At 37.5% G+C, this 24,616-nt stretch overlaps 1 protein-coding gene across 3 annotated transcripts in view; it reads right to left on the bottom strand.

Moving 5' to 3' along the window:
* MAPKAP1 (mitogen-activated protein kinase associated protein 1) overlaps positions 1 to 24,616 on the bottom strand; it is a 97,996-nt gene that overhangs the window by 53,051 nt on the left and 20,329 nt on the right. For all 3 annotated transcript variants that reach the window (XM_009334308.1, XM_009334324.1, XM_009334316.1), the window contains exons 4-5: positions 9,011 to 9,183; positions 3,642 to 3,818 (exon numbers count right to left, since the gene is read on the bottom strand). In XM_009334308.1, the coding sequence (XP_009332583.1) occupies positions 3,642 to 3,818; positions 9,011 to 9,183 (350 nt within the window). The remainder of the gene's footprint in view (positions 1 to 3,641; positions 3,819 to 9,010; positions 9,184 to 24,616) is intronic.

The following is a 24,616-nucleotide window of genomic DNA, read 5'->3' as shown; positions in this document are numbered from 1 at the left end:
AAGCCTGATATTTTAAAAGTGTTTCAAATCTTAATCTATCAGGTATTGCAGAGGTGCTGCTTTGAAAAATACATATATAATAGTCAAAGCAATTTAATCATCATATCAAAACAGAAAAAAGTGCTACAGAGCAGAGGAACTGTATGCCAAATTTCATCTATGTGCCAACTGGCAGCTGAGCTACAACTCCTAGAAACACCATTAGATTGAGTATGTCAAGTTGTGATAAAATTTCCAAGGGAAAAAACCCTAATGATAGTACGAATTTATTTTAAGCTACCTTCGTTCAGAGTCTTTCAGGTATTACTTCATCATCTCAAGAAGTCTGCATTTACATGAATGCAGTGCTTTGTTTGACTCCTCCTGACAAATCATACTTGACATCAAAGAGGGCTGTTTGTGAATGCCGTGTTTGACATTGGACAAAGTACTCCTTTCCACAACAGACATTTTCCAAAAACATAACTCGCTAGACTAATGGGCAGTTAGAAGCCAGAATGACTGCCCTCCGTCTTCTCCTTGTGTAACTTTGCCAGAGTCCTTGGAACTTGCCAAATTCGGTCATGCCTGCTTAGCTTGCTCGACTGATTGTGCCAGAAAAGAAAATAAGACACAGATGTATTTGAGCTCTTTGAGATGCCAGTAAGAGAGACAGCTAATGGCTTCATTTCGACCCTCCCCTACCAGCTGGGCACAGGTGGGGGGATAATGAGGTCCCTCTCCCTAATCAAACTCAATTATTTACTACTCTATATAGCCACAAAGACATTCGCATTCAGCTCAGAATATAAAATGCACTGTGGGCTACTTCCAACCGCTGCCACTGGGTATTTATAACTAACTCAAGTGGCTAAGAGTTTGCCTTGGCAGGAGTTTAAGTGTGTGAAGTTCTGCACATGTCCTTCTTAAACAGGGTCCCCGGCGAGGTTCCATAACTGTCAGCTTGATAACTGCACAACATCTGAAAATATATCCAATATGCAGGATGAGTGAGATCTGAAATAAAACACCGTGCTTCATCGTGAAGCTTCTCGGAAGCATCAACTTTTTTCAACAGTGATCCAATATTAATAAACATTACAAGTCACAAGCCTGACACAGCAGCAGCTGAAATACTTCAGCATGAGGAGGAAAAAAAAGAGATGCAAAATATAAAAACACAATTACATGCACTAGTAGGATGACAGGGAAGGAGGAAGATGTAGAATTTACAACAAATCCCTACAAAAATAAGACAGCATGCACATTTAAGCACACAATAGTAACAATCTGTTGATCAAGCGATGATCAAGTAAGTCTCTATTCTAGGGGACACATTAAAAATTCTAATTTAAATCTAACTATTTACAAGTAAGTATTTACACAGGAAGTACAAGCAATTTCAAATTAACATGTGGACACGGAAAAAAAACCCTCTCAGAAAAGCACTACTACTTACGATGCAGTTGTCCTACTTCTAATCAGCAGGACCTCCCAAGTTAGAGGAAGGTCCTCACATGAGCACAAATTATGTTAAAGCAAAAGATTTCACATTTCTTCTGCAGGTTTTGCAGCTGGACCTTAATCCTGCTACAAGCACCAGTCAGAGAACTGCTGGCCAGGCCAGGATCCTGCTGAGGTCTCTGGGCTCCACACAGGAACACCAGTTCCACCTCCTCCAAGCTAACGTCCAAAATCTGAGACCTCATGTGTTCATTGCATTTAAACACTAATCCCTATTTATGTACTGAGTACAGGCAACAGGGATTTAGGAGGCAGTTGACAAAGAAAGGGGACTTTTTCCAGAGGAGAAATCATCAACAATTTAGAATCTTCTAATGATACAGACTTCTTAACTGGTCTACCTGCAATAAACACTCGTGATCCTTTTGGATTGCATGGAATTAAAATAGAATTTTCTATATACCTGCTGGAGTTTTTCTGGGGATACTGATAATGCAGGATTATCTCAAAGATAAAACAATCATAGAATCATAAAATTAAAAAAAAAAAAATCAAATTCATGGCAATAGCATTGACTCTAGAGAAATGCATGCAGGTGAGAGATATTCCCTCTTTCAGATAAAACATGGAGCATTCTTCAGTCAGGTGGAAAGAACTAGATATTCTGCAACTCCACAGATGGAAAAGGCAGTTGCCTGGCTCAACTGTGTGACTGTAACCTGCACAAACCAAAAATGGACCTTGTAATATGACTGGCAAGACTGCTTCATTTCCTCCTTGTATCAGCTTCCACATGACTGCATGCAGTTCAGCACAGCTGAGTATGTTTACCTTGAATAACTTATTTGTAAATACTGTTGACAGAATATTTTATTTTCCAATGACCTAATACAGTGGAATGAAGTGAACGGGCCTTTGAGAAATACACGTGGGATTTCTGAAAATTTCTTTCAGTAGGACACTTTAGAACATCTCTAAGAAACACAGTCCACAATAAAGAATATAGAAATGTAACTAAATAGCTCAGAAATTTTTTTAAATGTCTGGTTACTCAAAACCAGAAGCAGCTGTATGGTTATGAAATGTAAGTAATCCTTTAGAAATTAAAAAAATGTCCAACAGCCAGGAAAACCCTATTAGCGTTTTCATTTCAAGAGATCCAAATATTCAATATTTTTCCCAAATAAGAAGTGGCTTAATTACTATAACAAATTACTAGTAGCGTAAGGCCTTCTGATGGTTTAAAAGATTTTTCACTCACAAATAAAGAAAAATAAGTGATCAAGCAGAGTACATATCACTCAAACCCCAATTCACTGATAATGATATAGCAAATTCTTCTTGAGCTACAAACCAGACAGCTTCAAGTTTCAGAAGCAGATGGGGTCTTCCTCTTCAAAATTCTTCTGGACTTTAGAGCGGTATATGCAGTCCTATTGTAACTGGCGTGCTCATTTACTGCTCATTTCTCTCCTCAATCACTGCATTGTTATTAATGCACTCTGCAACTATTTGTATTTAAAATTACTTGCTTTTCAGTCCACTAAGTCTTAAAATGCAAGTTTACTACTTTGTCTATGAGTCTTTGAAAGAAGATTTTGAAGTCTCTTGTATGTGGAATACCCAAACGCCATGAGTACACTTTTTTTTTCCTGCTAAAATTCAATACATTTTCCCAAAATAATTAAAAAGTCACTAGCAAGATCAGTTCTCAATACCTGTTGAAAAGGGCTCTGGATATCCAACATGCATGACTTTATCATTTTAACTGTCTGAAGCTATTATATACATTATTTCATTTATTATTCAGAACATATTTTTAATAAATAAGCAGCATGGCTGGAGCAAAATGAAGATTATGAGCTCAGACTTTGTGTAAATTCCAAATATTTACTAGCAGCAGTGCAACAATTCAACTATCTCCACACTAATCACATGCAGAAGGGCTTATTTTCTTCTCTGTAGTTTTAGACTCACAATGACGGGCTCACACAAGTTGCTGCCAGCAGCGTTTACTTTTCTACCTGCCCCGTGACAGATCCCAGACCAGGGCATCGTCTGCAGAGAACCGTGAACACGTGCGCCCCCTGAATGTCGCTACATTCAGACGAAGGAAAGTAGAGAAGAAAAAAGACGCGGAGGTGGCACGGACACACAGGTATTTCCCAGTGATTGAGAAAGTTAGCATCCATACTCACATGCGAACAAAGAGCGACTGTTTGGCTGCCAGGCCGGGAGAAGAGTACTTTTCAACCAGCGCCAGGGTGCTGAAGCCAAACTTGTGAATGGGCTCATTGGAATCCAGGGGTGGAAAATCTGTGTCAACCTCACCGTCATCCTCAGCAATATGGAGACAGTAGGCATTGACGTTGTCGCTGAAAGAAAGACAAAACAAGTTCATTCAGGAGGGAAGCTAGACAACCGATTCAGTTCAGCCGATCAATACCAGTTGCTAAATGCTGTAGAAAACAGATCAGCAGACACGCCTATTACAGGAGTGATAAACTTAAAAGCCACTGATGGCATGTATATAAATATGTCCCAACATATCTTGCTACCATAACCGTGTGGTAATAGAAAAAACCCCAAAACCTCAGAGTAAAGCAGTGAGTCTTACTTCACCGTTAACTGAACTGCAAGCAAAAGACTGGCAGTGATTAAAATACACCAAAGTCTATAAAAGTTTCATGACTTCATAAAGCTGGAAGCAATACTTCTCCATTTGTGTTCTCCACTTATTTATTTATATGACCATTACATTTTAGAATTAAAGACAAACAAGCAGTGTCTATCTATTTTTTCACAGATCAAGCAACTGTGGAAGTTTATTGAACGTACGCTTGAAAAGCTGAGAAGGCTCTCTGGCAGGTAAACAGTGTAATAAACTACAGGAAAAGTAAAAAAATCTGTTCAATGTAGTAGCAAGACTAGTAGAAAAGCTACCTTTTCTAAATACCTAAGAAGCCCAGTCACTAGAAACAGTTAAAAATTAGTACAGACTAACAAGCAGAACTAAGTAACACACAACGTTTTAAACAGATACAGTGTGAAGAAAATATGAAAGAAAAATCGAAGCCTCTTTCTTTCCACAAACAAAAGCCCATAGGGAAATAATTATCTATATATACCAGAGTATTAATCACATTTTCCTAGTATTAAAATCTATTTAAAATGCTAATATTTAAATTATTGAGCTGAAAATAAGTATTATTCTTATTCTAAATGTGCCAGCATTCAGGCATTTTCCACAGCCATGACGTATAGCTTGAATGTTCACGTGGCAGTGTGTTTCTAAACTCTGCAGTTTAAATTTGGAGTTTTAATTACATGATTGATGCTTAAATTAATTAATTGCAAAGTGTATGCTAATTGTTTAATTGGTCGCTTGATCTATATAGATCATTTTTTGAATTAAATGAGTTGATTTACAAAGTTTATTGATTGGATGTGACAATGAATTATTTCGCTGACTACCTGATTTGCAATTTTCTCAATTAATTCACAAACCTTTCGTTGCAACTCTGCTTTATTCAGAGTGCTTAGTCCAGGTGATCTATATGCACCTTGTCACAACTAAGACATTTATTATATAAAACAGGTAATAATGATGCATTACTATTAATGTAAGCTGTAAATTTGCTAACAAAAAGGTAATCCAGCAATGTTTGTCACTGAGTTTTGAAAATTCTGCAATACTATTAAAGAAACTTTCATGAGTCTCTGGACTGTTATGAAGAACTGGAACATTGCTGTAGAATTGATTTTCAACTTCTTCCGGAGCGCTTAAGTAACTTTTAGGGAAACTGGTGAAAGGTAGCGCTAGGAAGAGAATTCATGCAGCATCAGGGCTCTGACAACCAGAGAACGCCTACTCAGCCAGGAGGTTGTGTGGTTTGCGTTGGTGCCAGTCTTTTTAGGAACAAGCTAAACAAAAACACTGTGAATAACATAGATACAGCTGATCCTGCTTGCGTAATGAGAAATGCCTGGCATGATTTTCGGGTCCTTCTCTTATTCTATTCAGACTTCTATGAACATAGACACCAAGCTCTGCATGCTCATTCTGTCCAGTTCAACGTAACTCAAAAGTCACCCCGCAGTCACCCGATTCCCATCTTCCCACAGCTGTGGTCTGTGCCTCACACTGCTGATTTCCTAACCTATTCGTTTGACAGAATTCTTCTATGTGCAGCCTGGTGCGCACTTAAAGATCTGTATAAATGAAGTTAACATTTTCATTTGGTACTTGACGCACTTGCATAATTCTCATTAAAGCCAGAGGAACATACAGACATGCAGGCAACAGAACACATTCAGTGCGGTCTCAAAGCAATCCAAGTGCCAAAAAAAGGTGGTGGTGACAACAACTTATCTTCCACCAATTATACTGAAAATACACAATGTCGGTTAAATCCCATAAATTAAAGGGGTTACAAATGTTTTCAAACATGGAGTGGGCTCCTGAACATTAACACAGATTAAGTCACAATCTGCTGAAAAAACAAGTCCGATGGGTAAAACTGTTCTGCATTTTGAACCTCCACCAGGATGAGATCAAAGTCCCAAACTTTAGGCTTCAAATTACAAGGTGCAAAGCCTTGAGAATCCAAGTTTGCTATGGACAGAATGTAAAAGTTAAGTACAACAACTGACAGATGTAATAGCATTCTTAACTTCTAAAAATAGGAAGTTTATTTGAATTTTGCATCTCACTATTAATTTATTCCTAGAAAGGGATTTTGTTTATTTTTTGCAGGCAGAATCATTACAGCACATCTGTCAGGGGTTGGCAAGAGAATGGTCCAGTGGGTTATGACCAAAGTTCATATGTAAGAGGCCAGGAAGAGGGTTGCTAACGCTGTCAGTGGTTCCTCATATCGAGACACTGCATAGAGACACACAGAATACAATTATAATAAAAAAAGGCAGCCTGACTGAATACAAAACGTTCTCAAAGCTGTCAACTAGTACTCACTCATTTCAGACTCTTACATCTACCTTTTAGGAAAAAGAATTAGGCAGTAATATATTCTTTTCCTAAAGGCAGAGGGGTTGTTTCTCTTAATTACAAAGTCTACAACCTCCTCATTATTCTCAAATTGTGTTACTAGTAGGTGTATTTGTCATTCTGCATGCATTGTATATCAGATCTGAAGCATTCTCTATATGTATTTTAGCGCAGTGTCACAATGATCCTGATTTTTTCTTTTTATACTCTAAACTGACTAAATCAGGAACAAATGGAAAATGTAGAATGTGCAACCTACACAAGCTCTTTCCTTATTTGGAAATGATGAGCATTAGCCTACAGTTAAATCAATCCTTGCTACAGGACAGGCAGTCAGCAATGCTAAAAAGAGATGATGGAGACATGAGAAATAATTAAGAACTACACAAGAAAACAAAATTCTTGTAATCTTGTAATGCCCCTTCCTCTGAGCATCCGTACCCAGATTCTTAATTGCTGCTGCTAGACTGTTCTTGGGAACTCATGCCTCCATTATTTATTTTATTATTTCTGTCCTGAGATTTGATTACACTAGACAGCCTCCTTGGTCATGATCACTCTTTGACACATCATAACATCTTGTCCTTCAAGGCAGACAGTGACATTCATTTCCTCCCACTGCTGACTTTTGCCGTGGGCAATGATGTTTCATGGAATACCTCTACTCACGGGCATTGTTCCATTCGAGGTGTGCTGTGCTCCTGAAAAATATACATGTGTCCAAAGATTGACATTAGTGGTGTCTTACTTGTTAAAAAATAAGCTAATCATACAAAAGGACACTTTTTTGAACTTATGATATAATGAACAGAAATTAATAACAGCAAATGAAATGGCACCATCTGCAAATAATTCTGTATTTCTTCTCCAGTGTAAAAAAAATTGCAAATCAAACCAAAGTGTTTAACCTCTGAAACATCTCATATGTCTGTTGAGAAGAGCTAAGGGAAATCCTAAATCCAAGGCAACAATGTCATGAAACTGTTTTCAAGAGGGGCTGCTTTTCCATGTTGCCCTATATCTACTGAACAGAAATCAACTAATCCTAAAGAAGGGCAGTTCAAGTGACCTCTCACCTCCCTTTCCCCCTCACAATTGTGCTACAACAGGAGAGAACACTACTGAGTCCTCAAACACTTCTGAAAAATGCTGAAAGAGCAAACTGTAAAATTCAGTACCAAAAAAACCCATTCATCAAACATTCCAGGAACAACAACAAAGTGAAAATTGGCTCCTATAGAAAAAAACCAAACAAAACTGTTAACCTTCTTTGTACCACAAAAGTCACACGCTATTATCTGTTACTAATAAATCCATAATAAACTATTTTAAGTTCTTATTTTATGTTCTATGATCCAGAAAAAAACTGAAGTATTTCACAGAACTGTTTTAAAACCAAAGTTGCTCAGATGAGTGGCTCTGAAGTACCTGTTTCATATACCTTATGTCACCTACCACGATAAAGTAACGGCTCTTACCAAACAACACTAGCTCACCAGCACAGCAAATCCAATCCATTATTTAGTCACTGAAATCTTAGGGGCAGATAAGCAATGATTACCAAAGATATTGAAAAATCCATTGATTAACTGAAGCTAAAATTTCTGAGGACAACACAGATGCTGCTCTTCACAGCAAAGAGCCAATGTGACGGAGGTCAAAGTCTTGCAAAAATTATAAAATACTGCATGACAGAGGTTTTTGAATTAAAGAATGCAATTTTATCCACACTTTCAAAGAAAATTGGTATTTATTTTGTTTTCAGGATCCTTATTTGCATATCTTTATTTTAGCGCTATCTCCAGGATGATAACTTGGAAAGAAAAGCACCTTTAGCCCCTATTCCTGTCAATTCTTAGAAAAACAGAAATATTTTAACACGTGTATAATGAATTAAAGTCACTATGTCAGCAAAATGACAGCAGAAAGCAAGTAAGTGATAATGCTGAAGTTCTATGACAGAATTCTGACTTGTTTTCAGGTACACTCACTACGGCTAAAATCTGTTCTACGGTTTCAGTAGAACACTAACAGTACTTCCAAGACACGCTGTCACACAGTAGAGCGATTCCTCTCTCTATGAATCTGCAGGAGGAACCGGCACCGTGCAGGCAAAACAGAGTCAGACTCCGGGTACTTTCTCTCGGAACAAACAAGAGAGGGAGTTACAGATGAGTTCTGGATTTTATTTGACATCTTTGTGATCTTAGCCATTAAGAACACTACCAAAAAATAGATGGGACATAAAATAAAAAATGTCTCTGTGACACCAAAAGAGATAAGATTTATATTATTTTTACATAGAGCGTTTTGAAATTATGATTCATTTACAGATCTATGGTTTCATATGCTTATCATTATACAGTACCCGGTAGTTTAATTGAAAGAGAAATGGATACAGATGCATGTGTACTGCTCAAAAGGAAATACTGATAGATGTGTAGGTGGTTTCTCTAAGATTTATCTATAAAAACATCGACACGGAAATCCATTTCATTATGCAAAAAGGCTGCAGAGGAGAAAATTAGAGATCAAGAGGTAGTAAAGAAAGAACATTACTTCAGTTTTGGTTCCCGTCCCTCACTTGTATATTGCCAGCATATTAGTCCAATCAGGTCATGCACCTTGGCATTCGCTATCGTCACAACTGTCATGGGCTGTAGTTTGTCTTGGCTTGTGTGCAGGGGGAGGTAGACATCAATTTTTTTGGTTGCTGTTGTACCAACATGACCCTGTCGAGAAAATATATTTCATTAGAATGTATAAAAGAAAAAGTATGACAGAGCTAATACAAAACCTGGTACGGATGGAATTATTTTCAGTAGGAAGATTAAAATACACCACTACAACTTAAAATTGGAAGAAGTTTGAACGTTTAAATTCCAATTCTTTTACTGCTGTTTAATGTATCTGTAAAAATGATATGAAATATTTGGCAACGATTTCACAGATTTCCATAAAAAGTCTGAACTTCACTGCAAGATCCTGTGTTCTTGCAGGATCAAAAAAAAAAAAAGTATAAAAAGGGTGGGATGGGGGGGAAGAGAGAACTGACAAGCCTACCCAAAACTTCAAAACCATTATTCCATCAGCATTTAATACTAGCATTACCCTTGTATTCTACATTTCTGCCTTCTTCTGTGTTTCTTTCCCACTACTTGAAAAGCTCACCTCCCTCGCGTGCAGAACTACCAACTTACCGTGCCTTATTCCTACAGCTAGCACCCCCCCTCTGGTGCCTGGGCACAGGCGAGGCATCTTCCACGGCAGTACCAAAGCAGCCTCCCTCATCACGTTACTCTAGTTCTGGAACACGCCAGGATTGCCAAAGCTACTTGCTTTTCAGTGTTCTAGTTCCCCTCCAGCTTTAGTTTGGGACTCCTCTCACCCTCCTCCTTTCCCCTTTGCCTTCCTTCCCCTGCTGCTGTACCAAAAGGAGGCACAGGCGCTCGCACCTGGATGCACAGTGGGATAAAACGCAGGGAAACTCTCGGCATACGTAAAAGGGGAGGCTGGAGCCTGGCCAGCACATTCCCGCAGAAAGGAGGAAAAGCTGGCAGTGGTCTACACACACAAATCAGTGAGACCTAAACTTGAATCTTACAGACGCCGACAATTCAGAAACGGTTACTAAGCTCAGAGCTTAGGTCGCAGCCAGCCAGACACCACAGACGGCTCATCCAAGGGAAATCAAACCAGGTAACACAACCTAAGCAGAAACCGTGGCAAAAATGAATGTCGATCATGCGTGGAGGTTAAGATGACGTTTAAAAATAAACCTTAGGCTTGACCTTGGTTTGCCAAGAGAAGAACAAAATCACACATACAACTGAGCCATTAAACTATTTTGAAGTATTTGAAGACAACCAAGAAGGATTAACTAATATTGGCTTTTTTTTTAATTTACTGTATTAAAAATAAATAAATAAAAATCTATTTGGCACTGTGGAGATTAACAATTAAATAAAACATAAAATACATAGCAACATAAAGATCTGTAAAGTTTGCATTACAAGAAAAAAAATGTTTGACCTACTGCGGATAGGACTGCACTTTTAAACCGGTAATCTTTTAAACAGACAAAAGATTGTACATCCCGATCCCCTCTTCAAAAGCAGCCCTGATGTAACTATGTATCTCTATCTATCTCTATACATACATGGGCCTTGAGAGAAGAAAGTATTATTTGAATTAATCACTCGGAATTCTAAGTAACAGAATAAAAGGATTCAACACTATAAATCTATGATGAGAGTATAAAACAGGGAGTTAAATGCCATGTGCTAATTTCAATATATTGTTAAAAACCATTTGATCCTTCAGTGTGATTATAAATTAGAGAAATAATAGAAATTTAAAGATTAAAGTTATTCATAGTAGCATAGCTAAAAGTATTATTAAAATCTGTCCAAATATAATGAATTTGTTTTTTAAGAAAGCATTTTTATAGTGCAGATACCTTAAAAACATGGGAAGAGGAGGTAAGAAGAAATTGTTTTTACTCATTTAAAAGGAAATGATAGATTTGTAACAGAATATGGGACATTCCTCCACCTTGTTTGGAAAAGCCTTAACAAGCCTTTGGATGAGCTAGCGAGCTGGTGTGCCTGAGACGCTCTGAGATACCACCCGCACCCACAGCCGTACCTCTCCAAGGAAATCATTAACACAACTTTACTACAACTGCTAAAAAAAAAAAAGCGTTTTTTGTTTTCTCTCTTTCTTTCCTACTTACAGGACTTATTTTTAAGGGGAATTAAGCTGGTATCAGGTAATGAATCACTGGTCTCAAAGTCTATCCCTGTCTTTCCCCAGGTGCAAACACTAACCAGGGGAATGTACGAACACGCACGAGGCTGTGAGCATCGCTCACATCACGGTCATGACTGGAGATACCAGCCAGAACGGGAGACCTGTTGTTTCAACTACATTTGCATTTGAATGAGTAAATAGCAGTTATCAAGGAAATTAATGTGACTCCTTGGCATGCTAAGTTAGTTACATACTTAAATCCAAGGATGGCAGAATCATAAGTAATGCTTAGTCCTGATAATGGAAAATCCAAGAAAAATTGACAACCAGATGTAAGAGTCGATGCCAAGGTTACAACTGATGTACACAACATAAAACCAGAGAAGGAACAAACGAGCCGAGAACTGTAACTAATAACCAAAAAGACTAGATTATTCCATTAGCCACTACTACAAGTACAGACTGTTTTATAAGCTCATAATCCAATAAACACATGTATTTATAAAATAAACACATCCTAGGGACCCTGATCTTACAGCTATCACAAATAAGACTGTAACTTTCCTTGGTCTACCTTTCACAGTGCTTCTCTCCATTCTTTGCCCTACGCTGTGCCGTTGCTTTCTGTTTGTTGTTTTTTAAATAAACTTTTTTTTGTTCTTCCCCATCTCTAAATCTCCTCTACCTCCTCCAGTATATTTTTACTGTCTTCCTTGTCCCAACTCCCTCCATTACCGAGATCCTTGTTCTCTTACTCACAAACACTCAGCATGAACATCAAGATGACAGGTGACTTGAGCCAGGGTTAATTCGTACACGTATTAGGATTCCAACCACTCTTCGAGCAAGGGGAGCAATACCACCAGCAGCAGCACTGGGAAATGGCTCAAAAGCATCACTATTACACTCGGGATCTTTAAAAAAGTGAGTGAAATATTTTTACTGATTAACAGTGCTGTAAAACTGATTGCCATAAGATATTAGAGAGGCTGAAACCTGAGATTTGGAAGCCGATTAGACTTTCTGTTAGTAATGAGAACATTCGTTGTCACGTTAGGTAGGAAACATTAATATGGCCTATAAACACACGGGTCAAGGCTTAGACTGATCAATCACCTAGTCAAAGGGGTCTGGAGGAAATCACCACTGTGTTTATTGCAAATTGATGATATTTGTTCTGAACCAGCATTAGAAATCCAAAACATCAGGTACCTGTCTACAGGACGGAATGAATCCATATTCTTAGTCTGATCCTGCAAAATATTAGTTGTGTGGGAAGTCCCACAGAGCTCAATTACTTACCTGTGCAAAGCTTATTAGGTAAGGATTTGTAGGTGGTGGGACTGAATAAAAGGGATCCAATTATTAGTCTCAGTGGCCAAGAGTCAAAGACCTAGCCACGCTGGATTTAACTAGTAATAACTTGTGGGTTTTATATGGTGCTTGTAGTCTCTTCTTCAGGAGGAATCATTCAGAACCAGATTACAGACACTACTGGAAGCATAATTACTTTTTTCTCCCAACTAAAAATTGTATTCCAACTGTAAATGCTGAGGAGACCCAGAAGATAAAGTACAATTACCTATATTCAAAAAGGCAGCATCAAACTTTATTAATAGATCCTGTATAAAATTCAATGGAAAATCTATTCAGGGCCAGGGGCCCTACCATTTGGAGTTTCCTTAATAGCCTCCAATAAATCTGGGAAGCATAAAGGGGCTGTTAAATTAACATTTTCCTGATCTGTCACCTGTGGCATAGTTAATTTGTCAAAAAATTCTTTTAGCTTGTCACTGGACACTGTATATTCTGACAAATGAAGTCTGGAATAAAATTGACAAAAGATCTCGTTAATTTTCTAGGAAATCACAAATCTGATTCCATTAAGCTTTTATTGTTAGAAATGTTATATTCCACCAATCCTTTAAGGAAGTGAGGAGTAACTGGATACACAGAAAACATACAATAAATCATAGAAAATTTTCTTAGTATTTTTATTAATGGATTCTCTTAGGGCTACCTCGTGCTTTCCTACACTCTGATCTTATGAAAATTTCCGTTTGCTATTTCTAGAGCATTTTCATCTCACTCAAAGCAAAGATGATGTTTCATCATCTGCAATTCGTTGGAGGAGACATGGCGCTGTGCGGTGTACACAGGCTCAGAGAGGCAAAAAACCAGGGATACTATTTCCCAAATTATTGCTAATGTGCTATGCACATAAACAAATCATTTAATTTCTTTATATTTCTGTTTTCTCTGTCTCTGTCATCAGAATTGTTGGTGGTTGGCACATCATAGTTCTTTGGCACATTACGGCTATTCTTTTCTGTTGCTATTCAAGAGCTGACAGAATTATGTCCGTTATTTGACATTGCTGGAAAGTACAGTCTGCTGAATTCACAAACTTTCTGCTTTCTATTTTTTTATAATTTAAATTAAGCAGATCAATGTATATTTATGCACTTTGATAATAAGCAGCGGCTAAACTTAGGAAAGTTATTCCCGTTAATAAACAAATTTGTTCTGAAAGAACCACTTGGTATCTAAGACTACTGCTCCTGAGAATCCACGCTTCTCGTGTTGTCTAAAATAAACACAGCCACAAAACAGTACAGTAATATTTGGGGATATATAATAGCAGCAGCCAGGCTAATTACAAGAACATAAGTAGCACCAACAGCACATAGATATGTTGCTGGTACTTCTAGACAAGAGTATGAGTGAAGGATACGACAGGCAACTCAAATGATGAATTTTCATGGGTTTTCTAGGATTGTATTTGCGAGTTGTGGTGTTTAATTATATAAATACTGGTTACTACAATTATGACAGGAAAACTGCATATGGAATGATCTTCATTGGCTACATGTAATTTTAGAAATATCTGTATCATTAATGTTCCGTAATAAAATTAATATGCTTTAAATATAAACAGTCAATTAAATTAAAAAAGAAAAAAGTCTTTTCTAAGAAGAATAAGAAGTCTTTCTAAGATTTAAAATCAACTTTTAACCAAAGACCATGAGAAAATATATACCTCCCTCCAATACCAGATGATGTATATCTTGAACTGATTACTGTAGGGCCACTAATCTAGATGATATAGGAAGTTTGGTACAGTTCTGTCCATCCCTAAGACAACTTACTCCTAAACACCGTTCTGAAGTACCTGCGTAATGGAAAGCTAATGAAAGAGTCATTGAGAAAAATGTCTACGCTGTATCCTTCTCACTTCTGATTTGCTTCACTGCACACCACAGTAGAAAATTAAAACAAAGTCCATAAACATTTCTTAGAGAAAAGTGATTAATTTTCAACAATAATAATTTACGGCATCTTCCTGTACAACAGAGTTCTGTGACTAAATGTTATATCGCTGTAAGATTAGATGTTCTAATGATATAATGCAAAGATTTTACTGAATCATTATTTAGTGGGAGTCATAAAAACCTCTTAAAATTAATCTTTCATGCACATCTAGCTTATCCAAAGTTAGCATTTAATTAGACGGCCTTGGCACGAATGAGCTTACTACTTTATTTGCTCAATCAGTATATGTCTCTTCAGTAATTATAATTAATTCAAGTCATTGACTCACCTCCCAGCAAACAATGCTAAACACTACACAAAATGGAAATAAATGCTTATCCATTTCCAAATGTAAAATTTCTTCTCACTTTTAAACTCAGTGAAATGTTTTTTGTTTTAGGTGACAGGGTATTTAATATACTACACGATCCAGCAATCACCTCCTAAACTTACTCACACATGCATTTAAACAATGTATAGGAAATACATGAAGGGGAAAAAATTGAAATATATTAACTCAGCATTTACAACACAAACAAAAGTTCTAACAGATTAGAGCACAGATGTTTATGGTGATACGAAGGACTGTGTTTTTCTGAGATGACCATTGAAAAGCATCGTTTTCTAAGATCTTGTCTTAAAAAAAAATAATTAGAGCAATTATTTCTTCATCCAAAATAAGTGGGAATAAAACAGTCAGTCATATTCACTCATAAGGAAAACAGCTTTTGAGGGGCTGAGTAGAAAAACAAGGGTGGTCTTAAAAAAAAAAAGGATTATTTTTTTTTTTTTTTAAGTTGAGATGATCAAATATCTTAAAAGCTTTCAATAAGCATGTGGCAGAAACCCTCATACTGTAGCGCAATATAATGACACTACCGGCATATGGTTCAGCACGAACAAACTGGCAGCAAAACAGGATGATGAACACCTTTATCAGCCTCAGTATCCGAGACCCACACTACCCAGCAGTGAGACATGTAGCTGCAACTAGTAGATTTTGGTGCGGTGAGTAGAACAGCATCTAACATAGTATGACGGCTAAATATTTATAGCATAGTCTGTTCATTTTATTTGCACAGTATTATAACAGATCTAGAGAAAATGCCCTTTCAGTTGCATATTATATTAATATTTAGAGGCATAACGCTAAGTCTTAGTGTTCGTATGAAAGTACAGGGTAGTTCTACCCCTTTTATTCTCCAACGCACCATACCACACCCTACTGTGGCGAAATAAGAACAATATTTATTTCATCAGGCGGTTAAGCCAGTATTGGTATTTTTCAGTACTAGAGCCATATGATTACTGTTGTTATTCTTAAGTCATTTCTGGAAAATACCACCAGTGAGGGCACTGGGACAACTGTCTCAACACCGGCAGCAGGTGACCAGGCTGCATGCACACGCCTGCCAGTCCTCACAGCTTTTCAATGACGCTTCAAAGTTGTTCCTTTCTGAGGAGTGGATTCTCCTTTGCGCCATCCCAGCTTGTGCTACAGTTAGCAGATCACAATGTAAAATTCCATTAACACTGTTAAATACTTAATTTATCTTATTCATGCTGCCACTATTCATAAAAATTTAACCCAGTAATTTCCTGTTATGCAAAGCATAACAAAGTATGAATATTTAACTACAAGGTAAATAACACACTATTATTTTTTATTCTAAATTGTTGACTTCACTTAGCATGTCTGCTTTGTATAGCACCACACTATTTTTCAATTAAAGGTCCAGATGTTTCAAAGGCTCCAGTAGGCAGCAGCAGTTATGAGAAATGCGTTATCTGCATTGCAATGATCACTACAACATCAGCTCCAGGCTGCATTAACATACTCATGTTTTATTCTAGCCCCCCTCCTAATGTACCAGTTAATTATACAACACACAGCTGAGAAACATAACCTCCAGAGCTGGACAGTTTCTTTCCACGCTTCCACCTGAACAAATTTTTATATGCACCTCAAAACTATGATTTACATATGTAACCACATAATCAAGTATCCCAAATTACTGCCTGTTCCTTCTTGGCATTCACTCCCACAATTAATAAAACTATATAAGTCCTGAGCAAAGAATAAGACATATAATTATTGTAACAGCATATTTCAATCATATTAACATGCATTTATTTGTACAACTCACTTTAAAAAATGTTTTACTTAAAAGATTATGATTTATTGTATTACTTTTTTCTGACAAATTTTGTTTGGAACGGAGGGAGAAACCCCGAGTCCGTCCCCTTTGCAGCCCAGGCCTCATTTACTTTCGTATCTGTATCGGTTTTAGGACAAACGGACGCAGCCCATCTTTAATCCTGCCGCGCTCGGATGGCACCTCGCCAGGAAGGAGAGCACCTCCTGCGCAGCAGGTCAGCACACTCCCTGCAGCACCGCCGAAGCCAAACACGGGACCCGGAGCCGCCTTTCTCCAGAGGGCTGGATTTCGCAGCGGCTGCGGCGGCACTGAGCTAACCATGGATATTAAACCCTTATCTATTCAGTTCGAACAGTTCTGTTGAAGAATGAAAACACATATTCAGATTTATCAAAATACGATTGCTGTATTTGCAACAAAAACGCATTCATTACATGAAACCATCCTTAGTTTCCATGTAGTGAAGAGAAGGAATGGCCTACTTTAGAAGAATTATTTATATTTTACTTAGTAATAAACATTACAATTTAATACTGAGGAATAGAGTTATTCTCTGTAATAACAAAATGCAACGAAAACTTATAATTAAAACTACACCATAAACATTATTTGTACATTAAGAAATAAGCCACGATATATTTTAATGAACAGATGCTATACAAAAGATAAATGTTTTCAGAAATATTCAATCCTTAAACAGATCAGCCTCTAATCCTATGCTTCTGTTGCATAAAGCAGACAGCTTAAGTTCCTCGAGGACATTAGCCAACCTTAGGTGGAACATTTTTAATACATCACCATGTCACTTTTTAATGTGCCACAATCTATTAACCACATGGCAAACTAACAGGGATTTTTAAAATATGGGTTTTATAGCTTTGTGCTGGTGATTAATTAAATAAATAGCCAGCGTTTCACAAATCATCCCTCTAATTAGTCTAAACCAGACACTTTGCATTCCCTGGCATTATTGCCATCTGAAGCTCACAGAAGGGCAGTAGCGTTACGAGGACGAGTCTGTGCACTCCGGAGCGCATCGTCACCACGCAGCCCTGGCTGGCACGGCACCGCGCAGCCCCGAGGCGGAGGTACCGTCTTCACAGGTGCTGCAGTCAGCTGGAATTTGACTCCAGCTGCTTGGAAAAGATGTTCTGTGTAATTATTCTCCCTCATCCTGAAGGAAACAATCGAGATAACAAAGAAAACAGAGCTGTATCTGGAATTTGACCTGAAGTAGCGAAGTTGTATGTTGCAGAAAATGAACAAATATTAAAGGCAGATGCTAGAAAAAATTTACGAGCTAAATGATACATTTTCTGTCAAAACATTTCAAAGTTGAAGCTACAACTAATTACATGCAGCCCATTCAAAGAAGCCAAGCAAGGCTTATCATTAAAATGACTCAATTATTCTTAAAAAGAAAGAGAAAATAATCTGTAAAACCTGCCTGAAATCTCATCATTTTTACTGTGCCTATCTAGATAGATCATTTCCCCCAGAGCTCAAATTAAACTCTTAATAGTTAATATGTTCAAGTTTTACTACAGGATTTTCTCCAAATTATTAACAACTGGAATTTCCTATCTAGGAAGTTTTTTATATGGAAATATGTTCTGCAGTGTTTAGTGACACTATCACAACAGCTTTTTCTCCCTCAATTTAAAAACCATCAGAGAAACGGAAAATGATGTAGCAGTCAGGCTGCTTGTGAAGATGGGATTTTATTTCCTCTGCCAGGTGATTTCTTTCTCAGCATCGGTCACTAAACTTGCCCCTTAAACCGAAGTTTCCTTATACTCGGGAAGATATTTGCATTATTCGGCAAGGCTCAAAGAACAAGTACACCCTGCTTGGACAGGGACATCACTTGGGCTGCCAGGACACCAGGGCACAGCCCGATCCACCGTGCCCATGCCGCGAGGGGCAGGCGCTGGCTGCGACGCCCACGTCTGCCCGGAGCACCCCGACTGTGGACCACTGCAAGAACTGCAGAGCTGCTCGCGACGCACGATGCTGACTTGCATGTTACTCCCTCCAACTTTGTTATTACGAGCAAAAAGTCATGGGATTAAAAAGTGCAGCCTTGAGAAAATGATCTATGACAAATAATCCTAGGGCTGGATTACACCAAGAAAAATTATGTAGAATTTGACTTGGTTATATCAGTTGTCAGTGAGGTGTATCCATTTAATGCAACTAAATTTAAAGAATTGTGCTTCCAGCAATATGGTCGAAGTTTTGTACCGCAAAAATTATTAACAAAAGAATAAATGCCTTCATGCTCTGTTAAATAAAACTATTTGCTCTTCTTGCAAAAAGAACAGAATCCAATTCCAAGAAAAATCCTAAAGCCTCTTCAGTGAGGGATGTCTCAGCCACCTCCTTCAGTTTGATGATTTCTCTTCAGAGCTCAAGAAACAGGGCAACCCTGCAATACCGGGGTCGACTGCCAAATTGCATTTAACACTGCCGAACCACTCCCGAGTTCCTCTCGCAGCCACCCCTCGCCAGAGGAGCAGCAGTAGCAGTTCGGGTCTGGCACCTCCACCGAGCCCCGCAGCGAAGGGGCTACAAGCAGCACAGGGCGAGCCGCTCCTGGGAGCATGGCGGAGGAGGCTGCCTTCCCAGCACCGAGAGGGTAACCAAGAGCAAGGCAGCCGAGGAAAATGATCTTCGCATATAGAATAAAGAATCGCAAGACCTGAGACTTAATTCTACCCTTTCCCAGCAACTAAAAAAAAATTTAAAAAAATTCCTCAAACCTGCAACACAAGTTCAGACCTTGGATTTATCCTTTCAAGAAATCTGAAGTTCTAATTAACTGTATTGATAGCAACCTAACAGATTTTCTGTGGCTGACTTCTCCTTTGTTTTTACTAGTAGTATGACTGCAAAAAGAATTGACTGGCTGTGAAAATTTTATACTGCTTAATTTGGAAAATAATATTTACATTACATATAAATGTGCACCGAAATTCTACGTTATTTTTCTAATTAAGTACTGTTTGCCCTATTATTGTGCCCACAAAATTACTTTTATAAATATATTTTACACAGCATATAATATACATTCTGAAACAATACAATTGAATCCCAGACTGCGAGTTGAGAAAAAACCTGGACTCCCAGCTTTCTGAAGAATTAATATTCTCATAATACTTTTCAGAAGACTGGCCTAATAATTCCAGTATGGCTAAAATCTCTGATAATTATACCCTACCTCCATAAATTTTCTTTACACTTTTATCTGGATACAGAAGAGATCTTTACTTCCTACTCATAACTACTTTCATTCAGCACTAACGCTACATTTCTCTTTGAAAGTACTCCTTTAAAAAAAGAGTCAGTAGTGTACGACAAGCTGTGAGCACAGCTGACATCATGGAAAGGCTGGGTTCTTGCCTGAGGTCATTTTAAGCCAGAAGCCATTTAAACTAATTATTTAAAAAAAGAAATAAATGCATTCTGCATGTGGTAGGGAATCTGTATCAGCATTCCATATGACCACAATACTGGGGAAAGAAGTCCAGGACTAATAATATTAAGACTTTTTAACTGTTACATTACAACTCTATCCCAGAAACTGAGTAGGTGCTGGTACACCACTTTTTCATCCACCACAAAGTACCAGTTTAACAAAAGGATCTCTCCCACACAGCTTCAACAGCCACATGTCATTTAAGTGGTACCTTTAAAAAGATTATTTAAAAGTTTAACCTTAGGAAGCTTTTGCCCTTAAAATATTGCACGTGAAAACGCTCTGATGGGCTAGTTCAAGCATGTTTAATTGATGCAGGATTAAAACCTGTTCTCCTGCAGATGACACTACCAAAAAAAACCCCCCAAACCCCGCACCACTCTGAAATGCAAGATACAGTAAGAGGGCTTCACAGCACTTTCTGACAAAGTGTTTTCAACATTTTTTTCTCCAGGACTTAGGCCCATACCAGCCTAAGGTATAATAAATCCAATCTCCATAGAAGGCTGAGAAACATTTTTTGTTAGTGAATCGATTTTCCTCATCTTAAATGAAAGCTTTGCTAGTATTAAGAAGCTAATGAGAATTATTTTCCTATTTGTTTCAGATAGGCAAATAAAGGAATCTTACATGGAAAAAAACAGACCATTATATTGCCTTTATAAATTCTTAGCAGGGAATACTTAATAAAATCTTAAATAAAAAAATAATAATTTAATAAAATCTAACTTTATAATGGAAACAAGAATAAAACAATTACCACCCCATTTAAATTTAATGTTTAACTACAAAACCAGAATTCTTTGTGGTTAGTGATAGTATGGTGCCTGAACAGACCTATAAGAGAGTCCTTACTCTGTAATTAGTGTCAATGTTTTAAAATTATTTTTCAAGTACAAAGGTCAGAGTAAAGGCATAGTCTAAAAGACTATCCTCTGAGAAATAAAAAAAAAACCAAAACCCCAAACAATACTTCTCTCCCACATAAATTTTTCTCACAATAAACATTTCTGTTAAATGTATACATCCAATCCTCCTGCAAATAGCAGACAGTAAAAACATTTGTTAATAAAACACATCCATATTTCTTTGGCTGTTAAGAACCTTAACTTGTGAATACGTTTTTCATTTGGTTTGATCTGTAATTAAGGGAAAGATAATGACAGTAGTAAATTGCTAAAAATCAATTAGACAGAATAAAATGCAATATGATTCAGCCAAAAGATTAACAAGTGCATTATAAAAACTACTTTAAAATTCTTTAATTTTAATTAAGCTTGTTTTAAATGACCCTTGCCTAAAAAATGCTTTTTATTTAAATGCATCATCAAACTGGCCATTCATTAAAATTTTCCTGTATGTTTCATTGTATCAGCTGTTTTGCTTCCTTTTTTTTTTTTTTTTAAATAACATTTCAAGCAAAGAAAAAGGGTTTGGATGTTTCAGAAGAACTCCTGTCAAACACTCAGGTCCTCTACTGACTCCAGGCAAGGTCAGAACCATTTAATGAACTCCCACTTGTACTCACAATCATCTTCATTTCATGGCATTTGTTGAAATTAAAATATTGAAGCAGAATTACGATTTCTCCCACAAAAACAAGGGCCTGTACCTTACACTTAAAGTGCACCTTCTACTTGTTACTTCTTAATCAAAGAAACTACCAGGTAAGGCAACCAAAACCCAGCCCAGGCTTAACCTCCCCATAACGTGTTCAGGGCTTAGAGAAACCGTTACTGACAAACAACCTTTTAAAGATGTAAAAGGTATTTTAAACTTTCTTTTGTCGGTGCCTACGTTAAAATTGGATGGAAGCAGGAGGGATGTCATGATGCCATCCACGCAGAGACAAATTTGAAGCGATGTAGTCCTGTTAGAATTACACAATAATTTTAGTGTCTTACAACACTGCTTTCAATACATCAAGCATGAGATTTTTTTTTTTCCTTGCCATGGGAAGAATTTAGTGTTTGACATGCATCCTTACTAAATATAGCACACCACACTATTTTATTCATGTGTTTCATAAACTTCAAAATTTCTCCAATGCTCCCACCCTCTTCAGAGAGGAGCGTGCCAGTTTACAAATGGCTGAGGTAAAAAGGACCTTTGACGAGAAAAGCATTTTATAAAAGGCATTTAACAATCAAGCTTAAGCATAATCTTTTTGAAAATGGTTCATGTAAGAATTGAAGGCATGAGACTATTATTAATACAGGAAGGCTGTGCGAAGAATCGGAAAAGGATGGGCAAGAGCGGAGGCGTGGGGTGACCACCGAGAGCAGGCACAGGCACAAATCTCACCTGGTGTTACGTGAAAGGGTACAGAGCAAAGAGTTGGAAACTCTGAGCTGATTACTTTTTTCTTATTACTTAAAGTATTCTACAAAGAATAATTAAACAATAAATTTTTTTTTGTTACAGCACTGTCTTTTGTCCATCAGTAGATTAACTAAACTGAGCACTTTGTGATGAACATACGTCAACAGATTTTTGCAAGTATCAAATTCATAAGCAAAGATATGTCAACAGACACAGCACATGTAATAAACTTGTATCCAATTTAAGCGCTATCTGATCTCAACAGATTTTAAGTGCAGTCCTATTTTAAACAAATCGACCAGCAACCTCTCTAAGATCAATCAACAGCATCTTTAGTAAGGTATTAACATCTGCTTTTTCATATTCTTCTTCCAAAACTCCGAAGTATCTCTTCTTCCCTCTCCTTGCCCCCAAGAAAGTACAGGGAAGAGTGAAGCTAATTATGTACTCACATGCAGCATAGCAAATCAGTTAAATTAAACCTGTATTTCACCTAAGTTATATGAAGTGCAAACAACATTACTAACTTTTCTAATTTCATACTCTAGTACTCCCAAGTAAATAAGAGAGGAAAAAAAAGTAAAGTTTTCCTACAAATAGAAACTGTCACTTACTAGGATGTGATCTTTTCAGCTCATGCATCCTAAATGCATGCAGAGATATTATATGCACTTTCTATTTAGCAATTTAATTATATCTTTGCAGTCAGAGAGTGGCAATGGTTTGCAGTAATAATCAGGTGAAAGCATTCTCACATTAATATGCTGGAATCCGATGTGTTAATTTGATGCAACTTTGCATTGACAATATGTGATTAATTTGTTCTAAGGCTAGCTATGCTCCGAGCTCTGACAGTTTAAAATGCTGGGTTTCTTTATCCATATCGCTATTTGACACGCCTTAGCCCACTGCTTTGCTAGGACCACTGTTAATTTGTAATGAACTGGCTTTTCAGGGGGCTCCTTCATTTTTAATTCTGTCAGTGTCACCTCCTTGAGGAAAATTATAAGTTTCCTTAGGTGTGATTACTGCCAAGTGCTGCTGATAAGAGGTTTGAGAAAACAGGGTTTTATAAAGAAGTCAGTATTTAATCTGCTGAAACAGATTTATTGCCTCTAGACAGATAAATATAATAGAAAGTTCTTTCATTTAAAAGTCATTTTCAAGTTCTCCGTTACCTCCAACCGCCAAATAAGAACATGTAGACAACAGCAGCAATATCTTAGGGAAGGAAAAGGTGCTACATAAAAATTTATAAAAGTAACCAAATGCCCATACAAAGGGACAGTCAATTATATCTCTGTCCAACTCAATTCACATGGAATGTGAACACAGACACACAATTGCCATAAGATAAATAATCCAACCAAATCACTGAGGACCCAATCCTTCAGCAAAACCAATAAAACCCAGTGATATCTGTGGTCCACTGCAGGACTCAAAGATGTATTCATCCCAAGAACACGACTTTGTTGAAAAGTGAGGAAAGCAGACTTCTAAACTGAAGATAAACCAGCCCATAGGACACTGAGATTTCTGGTCAAAGAATGGGTTTTACCCTCAGACAAATGGTACTTTGAAATGCCATGATGCAGCATGGTGAAGAACATGTGTGCAGCAGTCTGAACTTATCCAGCCAGAACGGAGAACTGCATCCGAGGTGCTCCTAAACAAGCGAGGTCTGCAAGTAGAGAAGGATGGGGGGTAACAAATGTCTAAAACAAGATGGGTGGCCAGCTAGAGCTGCTGAAATGTGATCATCCTAAATATATATAAAAAAAATTTAAATAAGTTAGTTCTATCTCTAATATCATGCTTCTGCCCTTTACAACAGTGTCAGAATCTCCACATAAAATCGATAGGAACAGGCCACGGTTGGATGAAGCATTTAAACAAACCCCAAAATTCACATTGACAAGATGCTCCTACATCTTCTGTCTTCATCAACGCTTCCAAAATCTCTTATACTTATTTTGTACATCTGCTTATGTGTACTTCTCACAGGTGATGTACTTACTTTGACATTAAGTCAACTACATGAACCCCTTGGATCTTACACATCGGAGGACGTGCTGACTCCTAACATCATTCCTTTGGCATCAATCAATTAGCAGTCACGTTGAACACCAATGTATTAATATT

This window comes from Pygoscelis adeliae, unplaced genomic scaffold, assembly GCF_000699105.1.
Source record: "Pygoscelis adeliae isolate BGI_AS28 unplaced genomic scaffold, ASM69910v1 Scaffold150, whole genome shotgun sequence".
NCBI lineage: Eukaryota > Metazoa > Chordata > Aves > Sphenisciformes > Spheniscidae > Pygoscelis > Pygoscelis adeliae.
Note: the sequence above shows the minus strand (reverse complement) of the source record. Positions and strands in the feature narration are given on the sequence as shown.